Here is a 14,643-nt window from a genome sequence, read left to right on the forward strand (position 1 = left end):
GGTGGTGGTACTACCGGAACACCTCCTCCAGCATGATATTAAAAATTGTAGGGCAAGGCCAACATCTAGTGACACGAGGCCGCAAATTTGGAATCTTGCAATATGAGACTTTTTGACCCCGCCGATGATCGATGATGGGCCAGTCCGTAAGTCCATACATTATGAATCAATCTCAATGCATGTGCTAAAGACAATCTTTTAGCAAGGACAATTATTTAAAGACTCAATCAGTTATCTTAAAGCACTTGGAAAAATTTTAAAAAAAATTATGATTTGCACGAGGCAACACGAGTCTCTCGAGGCTGACACTTATGATGCAGCGGCTTCTTGTATGAGTCATGAAGGTAGGGACAGCGTCTGCTATGTGAGGTCGATAAGAGCTATACAATAATTTTATAATTATCCTATTTGCAACATATATTTTACAAGAAGGTGAAGATATAAATCTCTATTCTCTAATAGTCAATCTTCAATGATACGAGGCCAACTAACCATCGTATATGAAGCAAGTTTAGAGCCAATATCTTGCGGTATGAGACCGGTATGAAAGAGACCAAAATTGTGCTCGTAAAAATCACAAGACCTTTCCAAATCATTCAACTTTTTGGTTGCCTTGCGGAGATCCCTCCTCAAGTCCTTGATGTAAACCTCATTTTCTAGTCCGGAGTTAGAAGTAATCAATATAGAATCTTTTTGTGACGTGGGGCTTATGTGAAAAAGATCCCACCCAAAGTTGAGCTCTATGATCACAACATTATTATCCACAATATCAGTAGACCAAGAATTCACGTCAATCACGCATAACAGCCTTAAATTGGCCTATGTTTGAGCTACTACATTAGAAGAAGGTGAAAGAAGGCTAGAGTCCTTGCCCTACTTTGGTAATCAGTTTGAGCAATCATTTGGCGGCGATCCCCCAACAAAGGTTCACTTCTTCGGCTCCTAGCGGTCACTCGGAAAGGCTTCCTGTTTAGATGCACATTCAACGTAGTAACTGGACCTTTCCCATACGTCACTTCAAGGAGGAATAATATTTTCTTGATTCCACATTGAATTCATAATGACAACATGAAATTGGGGGGAAGTTGTTATGCCCAAATATGGACATGGGATTTAAACAGGCCTATTACAAGAATTATTAATAATATTGGGCTTAATAAACAAGCTCAAGAATATGGAAGAGCTCTTCTAATTTGTATATGGATCGAGATCATGTACCGCATGTTGACCAAGACTTTGTATGATGACACGTGGGAATATATAAAGGAGGATATTCATGTTCACCTCTTACTAAGGAGATGGCACATGTCCACCTCTAACTAGGAGGTGACGCCTTCTCATCTCTTACTAGGAGGTGAGTCATGTATGCCTCTCCAACAGGAAGGGGGCATATCCACCTCTTACGAGGAGGTAAGTCATGTCCTTCTATTACAAGAAAGTGAGTCATGCCCTCCTCTTACTAGGAGGTGAGTCTTATCCGCCTCTACAGCAGTAAGGGAGTCATGTGAACCTCTCAACAAGACTGGAGTCCTGTCCACCTCACAATCGGGAAGGGAGTCATGTCCACCTCTCAACAAGATAGGGATCAAGTCCACCTCTCAACAGGAGGGGAATCCTCTCCTCATACTACTAAGAGGGGAGTCCTTTCCTCATATCACTAAGAGGGGAATCATCTCCTCATATCACTGAAAGGGGAGTCCTCTCCTCATATCACTAAGAGGGGAGTCCTCTCCTCATATCACTAAGTGGGGAGTCCTCTCCTCATATCATGCATGACTCCATATTACTAGGAGGGGTGGCCTACCACCATATCACTATGAGGGGTAGCATGTCCCCATATTAACATGAGAAGAGTCCTCACCTCATATTTTTAAGAGACTTGAAGAGACAAGTGAGAGTCCACGATCATATGTCAACTGCACAAGGAATATTATTACAACACTATGGCTACATGACCCTATTGGGGTACATCATGGAAATCTAGCGGGACTACATTACGCTTGGAAGGACCTCTTCGAGGTCAGCACTACTTACATATTTCTGGGTTCACATCACATGACCAGCCTCTAAGGGGTCGCATGTGAAGCATCTAGGTGTTCTCGTGCCTCACCAACGAGAGATCTTCGCCTAATATCATCACAGCCTATTACAGCCTAATTGGGCTTGGGCCATGGAATCATATGGGTTTTTTACGAATTATTCAACGGTCAACGAACCTGGGCTTTGATGAACCGGACCAAACCCAAGCCCATATGGGTAACTTGTCCTCCAAGAACTACGTGTAGCTTGAACCCTTATAAAAGGGTACGTAGGCCTCTTATTTACGGATGATCAACAGTTTGAAAGAAGAGAGAATAAACATTATTCCTCTGGCATTCTAAGAATTATCGAACAAGGTCAGCTATAACATCCATCAATTTTCATCCCGTATTGTTCGCGTTCTTCATGAAAATAGCCTCAAATCAACATAATTTGCTCCGTGATTCCAGCAACCTCCGAAATCGTGTTGTTACGAATTTCTCCCAACAACAGATATCATATCTGATATCGTGTGTTTGGTTGAGTATTGTGATAAATATTTTTAATTTTAAAATATATTAAGTCAATAATTTTATTTTAATTAAAATTTATTAAATTTATTATTATTTTGATATATTTTAGGTCCGTATATTTTCTTAGTATTAAACATATATATTTAATTGCTTAAATAAAAATTAAAATAATAAAATTAAAGTTAATATCTATACCCCTCTCTTATCGGGGGTTTGAGAAATGAATATAAAATTTTAACTTTTTAAATCAAACTTCATGTACAGGTTATCGGACTACAGAATTTGGTGAACCAAAACCGACCCTTAAAAAGATGCGGAAATGAGGTGATGAGGAGGCATGGACTGGAAATATGAATTGCGCAATGCAGTTGACGCGAACTTATGGGGACTTGCCATGATGATCGGGGCTTTGATGGCTGGCGCGTTTTACTATGACTAACAGATTTTGAACAACGTACATCTTACTTTGGAGGGAAGGAGCCAATTAGTATACAAACTTACGTATGCCGAAGCTGCATTAGCGTGGTGGTGTGGTAGATTGGATTTAAATTGAATTATTATATTAGTGATTAAGAGTTTATTTTTGGTTATCTAAAGTTCGGGTCGAATCCTAACTTATTTTTAAAAAAATTTAAAACATATACTCATTTATAAGCTTATAAGCCTACAAAAGATATTTTTAAAAAAAAATTGAACAAATAAAAAGGAGAGGAAATTTTGAGAGTAAGAATCCAAAATTTATTTGGAAATGATTTATCTTATATTTTATAACTTTAAATTAATATTATAATTTCATTTTGCGTGTAAAATTTAATTTATTATGATTATGCGGCGATTTTAGATCTTTCAAGTGATATATTCTAAATATAAAATTTTAGTAGAATAAATCAAATCATATCAAATATGAATTTCATAGGTATATTATTAATTAAGTCACTTTTCTCGTTTCATTTATCATTTACTTTAAAAAAAACAGTACAACTGCATATTAAATCTTCATACAAAATTTTAAAACTATAATTACTAAAAAAAAGACAATCTCTTCATGTCGCACGCTTTATATAATATTCGTAATTTTTAGATAACAATAATAATAATAATAATAATAATAATAATAATAATAATAATAATAATTGGATACTAATAAAAAGTATTACGACTACATAAGAACTAAAATTTAAAATTAAATTTGACTAATGGGTCTAAAATTTGGATCGGATTTTAATACGAATAACTTGTAGGTTAAGTTAGAGAATTTTGTATCGTCTTACAAACACCATTTTTGTTTTCCTCGTTTGTATTCATAAAATCCGTAAGACTCTTATCAGCATAAATCAATAATCTTGTAAAATTCGTAAAAAAAATCATCATAAGTCTAAATGTGTTGATTATGGATTTTTCAGGAAGGTATTTTAGTTCTTTATAACTTTCGTATTTCGTATTTTTCAAGAAAGCGTCGTTTAGAAGGTCACAAATGATAAATTCAGGTCTGGTCAGAATTTTAGTTAAGTTTTTGATCGATCTTGTTATCGTTTTCGAAATTCTATATGCGTTTTTATTTTGATTATCAAAATATGGGTTAAGTGACAATATATTTTGAGATGATATGTATTATTGTATATATGTTGTGTTATGTGTTGTGTGCCAAAAATAATTATGGATCTATGATATATATCATGGTTTGTGAAAATATCGAATAAGAACTTAGGAATGTAGTTACCGAATTGTAGTGACGGTTTTCTGAAAATTTAGGACCATTATCATCGGGTTGTAATGGTCGTGCGATGAATTATGGATTTCGAATTATTGTTATTACGTTATTATTTGTATTGTATGCGTCAAATAAGAATACGAAAGTAGGTCGAAAGTGTTTGTTTTGTATGTCGTTATTGTATCGTATAGATTATTATATTTTTTTTATGTGTGTATATTTGTTTGGTCTGCTAGTTGGATCGATTTTTTTTTTGTTGAGTTTCAGAGCTCATTCCTTTATAAATTTTAGGTTTCGTCTAATTTGAGTTGGATAGCATTGGAGTTAAAGAACTTAGAATTTGAGTAAATTAAATTTTGGACTTCCGATTTTAGGTGCGTTTTTGTATTGAAACCTTTATAATAGATTTTTTATTTGTGAATTGAATTTGTACTAATTTCGATTTATATTTAATAATCTAAAAAATGCGGGTTGTTATAAATGATATCAGTGTTCTGCCCAGTATTCTGCACAGCTGGAAGTGCAGAAACACTGTCCAAATTTAATATGTATGTTTGTGGGTTCAACGAGGACTTCGATAATATAAAAGAGGTATTTGTAACATCTCAAATCGATAAAAATAAAATTATTTAGAGTTTTTATAGTTACAATTAAAAAGTTATATACATCAAATTATTAACTTTTTTGAAGGTACGTAATTGATTGGGGCTCGTGTCATGTACATTAATATCATCGAATCAATAATAGTTTACTTTTATCAAGTCGACACAACCTAGAATTCTCAAAAGAGCCCACAATCTCGAAAATTGAGATACAAAGGTTGTTTGCAAATTAATGATTCAATCGAATCGAATAATCAATATTTTCTCATTCTTTAATAATATATTTTATTTTAATTTTTTGAAAGTTAAATTAATTAATTTTTGACTGAAACTAAAATAATATATTAATTAATTTTAAATCTGAAATTGTATTTAAAAATAGATTAAATATACATATTAATAATATGTTTTTACTAATTTTTTAAATTATATGATCGATGTAAATTTCATTAAAAATTATGATGAAATAGACTAGTAAAAAGGTCAAAATGAATATATATGTCGAGACGGATGCAGTAGAAAGCAAGCACGAACAAATTAGCATAAGAAACAAAGGAACAAAATTGTGAATATTGGCGGATGGGGGGTAATTTAAATTTAGAAAAAGACAACCTTGGAATGAATCTTTTTATGGTGGAGAAGTAGATGTCAAACCGGACAACCAAACAAGGGAAAAAGTTTCATTGTTAATTATTTAACTAGTATGAGGTTTTTATGATATTTTCAAGAGCTACGAACCTAATTAATTAAAAAAGTTAAACTGTCATATATTTCGGTCATATCGTAATTCAATAGTACATGTTAGTATGGAGAATTTTCTAGTTGGTAGAGTGAGAGCGGTACAAGTCTCAAAAATCGAAAAACATGTAATTTTCATACAAGAGCAACACTATGACTCAGTTTTGTATCATAGATTAAACTATAATACTATAAGATTAGAATATACTATAAATAAGTGATTGTTAAAATTAAGTTTTTTTTTTATGTTTTTTTCTCTTCTTTTGTGTTTCAAACTTACTTGAAATGTTTAAAATATGTATGTAATTTATATTTTTAGCACTTAGGTTATATTTGAATTTGGTTTTTGTTATAACACTGCTACGAAAGAAAGATAAAATGTAAGCATATTATTCCTAGATATGTCCTCGAGGAGCAAGGAAACTATTCATGTGGTACATAACAATTAGTCACTAATATTAGTTAAAACTTTTAATCACATTTTTCATGTTATCATGTATTTTTTATTATATCATTCAAAAAGGTGCAATATGCATACCCTTTGAGGTAATATAATGGAATGTAAAAAATACCACATTTATCACTTGTCACTTTGGCAAGAGTTATAAATCATAAATTCATACAATTATTATCCATTCTAAAATGAAAAATGATTATATTCATCCAACTTTCTACCCTCAAGAAGGTTAATGTACCATTCAGCACAAAGTTTTCTTAAAATCAAGTGAAATCAAACTTCTGAAATTTGTATAAACCATCTTTTGGGCTTCCACAAACTATATTTGTAAGAAAAGCAGAAAATGTACAAAGAATCATATAAACTTGATTATCATTAAATATTATAGTACAACAAATACAATCATGTTGATGAGATTCTGCTTTATCCGAAGATGTCATCACATCAAGTTGCCCAAGAAGATGGCCATAAACAACAGGAGTTTCAAAATCTTTGCCATATTGAAGCTGTTTACTGAAGCAGCCGAAATATTATGGGCGCCAACAGAAAACACCTTTCCAGACTGTTCATCTTTCACTTTGATGCTGGAAGAGCCTGATATCACCATGAAATATCATTTGAAATTTACTAATTATTTGAAGACAGTTCATACTTCATAGATGATACACCTGGACATACTTCTTGTTCTAAACGTAATTATTCGTTTACTAATTATTCTAAGACAGTTCATACATAATGATATATTATATATCATCTATAATATATAAGAATAATTGATGATACACCTAGATTACAAGATCTTTGGGACAACTCGATAAGGACATGCATTAAATATATTTGACCAAGGGAGTATGCAAATGGTCCCACTCGCAAGGAATTTTAATAATAAATCAAAAGCATATGTACAAAAATAGACATTTTCTAGGAGAGAGTAGATTATTAGTTGTTTAAAATACATCCTACACCATTTAAACAAAAGGTTAATAACAGAGGAAAACAGCCTAATGTACTTACAGTTGTATTCGGTCCATCCAATGGACTGCTTTTCAAGGTCATACACCACAAGCTTATTTGATAGTGCAACGTCTGCCATTAAAATGTAAAGTATAAATTAACAAATATAGCACCATTAGTACCTTGCAATGCAGGAGATCAAAAAAAATAGGAAACTTGAAAAGTAGATTAAAAACTGGAAGATACAGTTTATAATTCAATTTTCTTGCTATACTTGCACAAGCATGTCTCTATGAATCCAAGCACTTGTATCAACCTTAGTTTCCGGAACTTCATACTGATTACTTCCAAAGTATGTTTCGCAATGATTATATTTTTGAAGTTTAGATAGATATTCTAAAAATCATACTTATATGAAAATAGAGGGTGTAACATAAAAAACATAATTTGAAGGTAAAACCATTGTTAAAAATTAAAATGCAGGTAACATACATGGATATAATCTGATCCTGCTATCTTAAGTAAGTTTAGAATAAGTCCTTTCTGGAAAGAGCCAAGTCACTTGTTTTCTGCCCCACTTGGAACTCAATAAGTGCAGGTAAATCCTCAATTCACTCTACCTATGTGGCTTATCTTAATAAACTAGAAAAGTATGTAGAACTGAGGAGGTATTTAAAGAACTCAATAGCAACAAAACAAGAGAGGATACCTCCTAAGAGAGTTAATTCCTTGCCATCTTTTGTCTGAAGGCCACTGTTCATCCAACCAAAACACTGATCATCCTGCAAATTTAGAACTCGTATTGAATAATTATCTAGTGATATAATGATTTAATTTAATATCTTAAAGATAGAAATATAATAATTCTCACAATGATCCATGCATGGCAGAGAATATGAAGCCAATGCAGATAGATGGAAACATTTAGAAAATGTAAAAACATGACAGTGAAGTCCTAAACAATGAACTAAACCTCCTATGAACACTATTGTACAAAATGTTAATTTACAACCTACTGAGCAGAGCTTATGCTTTTGCACTTGATTCGCTGAAGCGTAATGGTATTTTAGGCCTTTGTAGCTCATGGTATCAGCTCAAACTGATTTCACCTCTATCATTAAAGAATCACTTTAGAACAATTTATTCTCCTAGCAAAGGTTTATGGCACTAGCTCAAAGTCTTCATGATCTGATTTACCTTCCAATATTCAAACAAGATATATCTTAACAACCATAGACATTGAGGACAAGTGAAGATAGCTCCCAATAACTTGTTCTCCACGCCACAAATATATGGAACAGCACTCTTGAGGTAACTCAAAAAAAGACAAAACATTCAAATATGATAGGGACCTTTTTTTATTTCAGATGTTCTTCAGAATTTGAATAACGAATCAACGAGCTGTCCAAACACAATCATTGGAGGTAGCATAAAGCATCACAAGAAAAACCTTTGTTTCCTAGACACAATTAACTCAAAATGACCCTCATCCGATCGATTCTCATACCCTCAAAGAACTAGCTGCATGTGGGCAGTAGAAAAGAATCAACCTATAATGAGGTTTAGGGAAAAGAAAAAGAACATCTTTAAGCCAAAGTTTGCGAACATAGAAACAGATAGAGGATCCCTTCCCATGTTCGTTGTTTTCTCCTGATGGAGGACAAGGTGTGTATAAAGACCTCTCTCTAGGCCGAGTCCATTAAAAATTGCAGTAGAGCACAAAGCTTTACATTTCACATATGAACAATAATTAAGTTTAAGTAGTTTATATGGAAATTCCAAAAATTTGGAAAGCAGATCATAACATGAAAAAAAAACTAATCAAAATTACCATCTGTAAATTTGTAATTATCTACTACCACAAATGAATAAAGTTAATTTTCTAATTCCTTGCTTCTCATCACATCATACTACCTGATAAACTTGAGGGAAGGATTTTAACCATACAACAGAAAGATGCAGACCGGAATGTGTTAAGCAATACAAAACTAAGTAGATACTTGACACTATATATGCACAAATTACTTATGGGTGAATAAACCTTTAAAGGTACAAATATACTAATTGTATTTCTTGACTAACGTAAATCAATAATTCAGTGATATTTTGCTTAAGGATTAAATATTTCAATATAAAGTTGTAAAGTACCACTTTGGAATTCAACATTAAAATTCAGTCTCAATTTAAATCATGGTTCTGTGCCATTCCAATGTTATTTCCTACTATTAATCCCTTTTCACACCATCCTCTCTGTATATATATTAAATTATCATCCTGTATCATTATTCAAGCACTTATTAACAAATTTTTGATGGAGGACTCTAAATAAATAATATTAGGAAAGCGTCTACATGACTACATCTGGCCTATTTCATATTCCACTTCTCTCCATTACCGGGGCCTGGGACATGACCTAATCTTATTACTATATGTGATGTGATTTATACGAAGCTGTGGTACAACTCCAGACATCACATGCCTGAATAAATAAATATCATATGTTTTAGGAAGTTGATGATAAAAAGATTTTTAATAATCAAAAAACTGTAACCAGATGTTGCAATATGCTCGTGATATTAATACTTACATCAACAGCAAAAAGGTAATCATGGGGATAAACTGACAAAGAAACTGAATCTTCGAAATGGAAGGTGACGACTGGAAAACCATCATCAACGCTGCAAAATATCGTCAAAGGATTAGAAAACATAGGTAATGTTGTTAAAGGGGTGAGGAGAACAGCTATAGAATTATAACTGGGAGACAATTTCCAACAAAACCATCAAATATCATCAATAATCAGCTGCTAAAATGTGCATTTAAAATTTTACACATAAGTTGTTATTTTCCCCATATTGTTTACAATGCTAAACCCACTTAAGAAACAGAAAACGTAACATATATACCCGTACACATTACAGAAGGTAATAAATAGAACCTCTGGAAATAATAAGCTATTATTGGTCACATATTTACCAAGCAAGCAAACACCAATCACCACCCTCAATTTTTACTCGAATCCCAAAAAGCATTGACTTTACTGCTAATAAACTCAGGATTAGCTGTAAGAAGATAATATTAACATCTCTGCCAAGCTTCTTGTAACTGACGCACATAATACACTACGGATAAGCACTATATAATATTTTTTACAAATAAGAAATGCAACGACTGATATTCTTATTTAATTAGCTCTTATAGCTTGCATGTGCGGTAAAAGAAAATCTTCAGTTAGGTATCTTACTTTCCTTTGTATGGAAAGCATGTGAACTGCTCCTCCAGTGTATGAAGTTTCACATCAGGTTGTCGAGACATAATCTATTTTAAGAAGAGGCCAGAATCAATATGCGGAATAAATAACAGTATGAAAATATATCAAAGACATCTAAAAGCAACTTGAAACTAATTGTAAACCTTTTTCATCATTGGTCTCAAAACTTCATCAGGGAGATAAGCCAGTGTTGTACCACTATCAATTATTGTGCCTCTATTATCACCAGCATCAAATATATCTGTTGGAAGTTCTAGAACATCACCACCCACCTCAACTGCCTTCATAATAACATTATAATGTGGCCTAAGATAGTGATAAAATTATAATTAAAACAAGGTTCTAAGCCATACTTGACGAATGCCATCATAACTTAAATTCATAAAAAATATATGTACTTGTAGATAGCAGAATTCAGTGAATGAAAATGTCAAAATAGCAACCCTAGAAAGATAGTAGAAAGAGGGTGCACATTAAAGCCCAAATGTCTAACTATCTGATCAGTTCATTTTCATGAAAACTATAAGATTCAGACAAGAACTCTCAGATAGATGGAAAAGAAACTCACGATGTTTGCCTCTCGATTCCTTTTATAATTATATCACCATATTTTCTTATTTTTATTCTTAAGGATAATGACTATTTTTTATTTACTTCACAGCTTGAGCATGAATAGCTAGTGCTGCCTTTATTTTTATGTAGTAGAGAGCATGAGCTACAAAATATCCATTTGTACCGCCGATTTAAACAGTGGCCTCACCCCAGTGACACAGACGTAAGTCACCCTAAAAATAAATAACCCAGGAAGAGGTTGGAATCGTACTTTACATTTGCCCATGTAACCTACACCATTTATATCTCTATATCAATTAAGTGCAAATTTGAACGCCAAAGTTCTTATCATAGGTTAGTCATATAGAATAGTGTAAATAACATACATGTCTGGGACCAGAGGTGTCGAAGAATATTTTGGCTGTACTACTTCTCCAATAGCAAATATACCACCTCCATTTTTGCCATCCAAGCAATGAGAAAACACCTTTTTCACCTTGTTAGCTGAAGCGAGCTGTGATAATACGGACGAGTTTGACTGTCCAAATCCAATAATTCCATCAACTGACTCATCAGATGAACCTAGCTCCCCAGACTGTCTAGCTCCACAACTACATCGGTTCCAAAACAATATAAACATATTATTAGCACAATAAGTTCCACCATGGAGATAAATGATATGTCAATCAAAATCTGCACCGTACAAACATATACATAAAAGGAACAAAACCCATATATAGACACAGAAAAAATGATCCTTGACATATGTGTATTGATATGTTCCAAAACAATATAAACACATCATTACCGTCGTTCAATAAATTCATATAGAAACCGGACACTTTAACATTTTTCCCTCATACCCGTGTCCAGCGGACATGACATGGGTGTGGGTATGGGATTTGAGTCGGATCCTTCATATAGAAACCGGACACTATAACATTAAGATGTCTAGTTCAAAATTATTTACAAGGCCTCACAACAACTTTTTCCTCTTAATTCTAGGGAGGGATGTCTATAGATTACTATTTTCATGTCATCCTTTTGATTTATGTTATAAATATGACAAACAATTATGTTTATGTTTACGAGGTAGAAGACACAAATTTGCAAATGTAATGTATAAAAAGTAGTTATAATTTCGCTTATTGGAAGGTTATATGCCAAATCCCCGGACCCGTGTCCAATTTTGGAACCATATCCAGGAATCCTAATTTTTCAAAGACTAAGAAGACACATGGATCCATACCCGTACCTGCGTCCGGGTAACTTAGAGATAAATGATGTCAATCAAAATCTGCACCCTGCAAATATTTACATAAAAGGACCAAAACCCATATATCGATACAGCAAAACTGATGCCAGACATATGTGTTTTGAGTCTATGTTTTTTTAACGAGTCAAAACTAAAGAGCAAGAGTGGAAACTCACCCAAAAGTCACAGTCCCATTCAGGACTGTAGATTGAAAATCTCCAGAAGCACGATTAAAATGTACACTGTCTTTGACAAAGAAGCCTGAAGTTGAGCTTCCATCTCCATAAGTAATAGAATATTCACATAGCTTCCCAACCGAGCAATCAGAATATTGGGCATTTAATACATTAGAGCAAAAATCTTGATCGCAGGTGACAGGTGTCCCAGTTGAGGAACCCTTTGGATCATAAGTCGCCAATTTTATCTGTTATATAATAGCATGAAATTATATAATATTCTCTGGAATACCTCTAACTAACAATCCCCTACAAATGTGTAGGAATGAAAATTATAACATAATGCACAATACTTTGGTTAAAGTTTAGGAAGTTGCATACACCAAGCTTGGTATTCTTGGGACAGTTGTTGCAGCCAGCACAATTTACCCACAAAATGTCACTTCCGGTGTCAACCTGGAGGTGATAGTCTTTTGAAGGAGTTCCGATCCCAATCTTTGTGTAAAAGAGCCTACACCGAAAACACAACAGTTATATGTGAGATATGATGGGAAAATAATCAAGCTCTTTGATAAAAGAGAAAGTAGAGGGTTTGTGTTTGTCCCGGTACACAAAATGAGAGTAGTGTGACATTAAAAGCAGTTCAAGATCAGACTCGACACAACCTTGCATTCACTGCCAGTATGTACATTACAACAACTTTCTAAGACATCATCCACCAGGCAACAAAAAAGGCATCTCGGCCCATAGAACATACATTTGCTTGTTTCAAATTATCATTTTTGGGGGTTTGGTGGGGGGAAGAGCTTCAAAGTCTGGGTTCACTTGGTTTAGACTCAGATTAGGACTGCTCAAGGTGCAGAGCTGCTGAATCATAAACATACGAAACTCCCCAGCAAATTTTAAAAGGGGAATATCAAGGACTGAACTTCTTTTTTTGTTGAATTTCTAAAAAAGATAGAATTAGAATATAACACTTTAGTCAATTAACAAAAACAAATCATAGATCAAAATTGTTCATCAAATTTATAAGCCTTTGGTCTTTATGAAACTAGACTTGAATCCTAGTCTATAAAAATTAGAACATTAAATGCAAAACCATTAATGAGTAGTCAGAAAGGTGGAATAAATACCAAACCACACAACAATAACTACAAGTACACTGGTAAAAATCAGAAGCTGTCAGTACCAAACAAACACATAGCATCAAATCCACAACACCATTTTAAGCAAACTCAAAAAACTTGCACAAAATCAAAATCCAAAAATACTAAAAAAACATAATTTCACACACATATAAACACAAATACAGATATATACACAGAGAAGGGGGGGAGAGAGAGAGAGACAGAGAGGGAGGGGGAGAGAGGGAGAGAGGGAGAGAGGGGGAGAGAGAGAGAGAGAGAGAGAGAGAGAGAGAATGAGAGAGAAAAGAAAGAGAGAGAGGAGAGAGCTATAGGAACAAACGATGAATCACCAGCACGGCCTTTGCCACCAAGAGGAAGATCTAAAGCAGCAAGCATTCGAGCATGTCTTTTAAAATCATGAGCTCTCAAAGCAGTCAAAGATCTCTCCCCACGCGCACCAAACTTATGCTTCACCTCAAACCCCACATTCCCATTGGCCCAACCCAACTCCAATATCACCAACCCCAATACCAATATCACCTTCTTTCCCAGATCCATTACCTCTTCAAACAATTCTATACACACACATGTATAAATAACTATATGGATGTATGTATAGAATTAAAGATGTATGGATTGAGAAAGAAAAAAGGGTTGGCTAATTAATGGAGTAGTGTGTGTTTGTGTGTGTTTTGGGTGCTTAGATTGTATCGGGAGAAAAGGGTCAAAATTAGGGAGATGAAAACAGAGTGAAAATGAGAAGAAGATGGTGATGAAGATGATGATGAAATTTACGGCAAAAAGACACAACCGACGATGTATGCTATGTTTATATATTTAGTTAGTACTTGCGTACAAATAATGTCACGCGTTAACAAACTTATGTTTATCCATTTTCGTACGAATTAAAGAATGTACATTTTCTTTTAATGTGTTCTGCTCAAGTACTGTTTTTTTTTTTATGTTTTTTTATTAAGACAATAAGGAACCTAGAAAGATATTTTCGGATTTTCCTGAATTTTAAAAAACAAAATTAAGAGTTTTTATCTTTTTTTAATATTTTTATACCGTCTATTTTCTAAATATCCATATAACAACGGCCTCCCTCCGCCTTTATTTAATATTGTCGGTTATATATTTTATTTATTTAATAATCTTTATCTAGTGAAATAATTTCTATCCATTAAATTTATTTTAATTTTTTTTAGATCTAAATTATCGGAGTTTCGAAATTTTCATCTTCAATCC

General features: G+C 33.4%; 1 protein-coding gene across 1 annotated transcript; it reads right to left on the reverse strand.

Annotated features, from left to right (window-relative positions):
* Positions 1-6,328: 6,328 nt before the first annotated feature.
* On the reverse strand, positions 6,329-14,273 carry LOC141701835 (aspartic proteinase 36-like). Its single transcript, XM_074505454.1, has 10 exons — positions 13,736-14,273; positions 12,650-12,779; positions 12,269-12,516; positions 11,224-11,448; positions 10,429-10,591; positions 10,259-10,332; positions 9,602-9,692; positions 7,724-7,796; positions 7,075-7,146; positions 6,329-6,654 (listed from the first exon to the last, which is right to left on the reverse strand). Exons 1-10 carry the CDS (start codon positions 13,951-13,953, stop codon positions 6,500-6,502), a joined length of 1,449 nt encoding a protein of 482 aa, XP_074361555.1. The 5' UTR covers positions 13,954-14,273; the 3' UTR covers positions 6,329-6,499.
* Positions 14,274-14,643: the final 370 nt, after the last annotated feature.

Source organism: Apium graveolens, unplaced genomic scaffold (genome assembly GCF_009905375.1).
Source record: "Apium graveolens cultivar Ventura unplaced genomic scaffold, ASM990537v1 ctg4422, whole genome shotgun sequence".
NCBI lineage: Eukaryota > Viridiplantae > Streptophyta > Magnoliopsida > Apiales > Apiaceae > Apium > Apium graveolens.

What these genes read in the sequence shown, in the direction of transcription:
- LOC141701835 (XM_074505454.1), bottom strand. Translation starts at nt 13,953, where the DNA reads ATGGATCTGGGAAAGAAGGTGATATTGGTATTGGGGTTGGTGATATTG. An exon ending in TGAGACCAATGATGAAAAAG is followed by an intron (nt 10,333 to 10,428) that starts GTTTACAATTAG and finishes TTCTTAAAATAG; the next exon opens with ATTATGTCTCGACAACCTGA. An exon ending in ATTACCTTTTTGCTGTTGAT is followed by an intron (nt 7,797 to 9,601) that starts GTAAGTATTAAT and finishes CTAAATTTGCAG; the next exon opens with GATGATCAGTGTTTTGGTTG.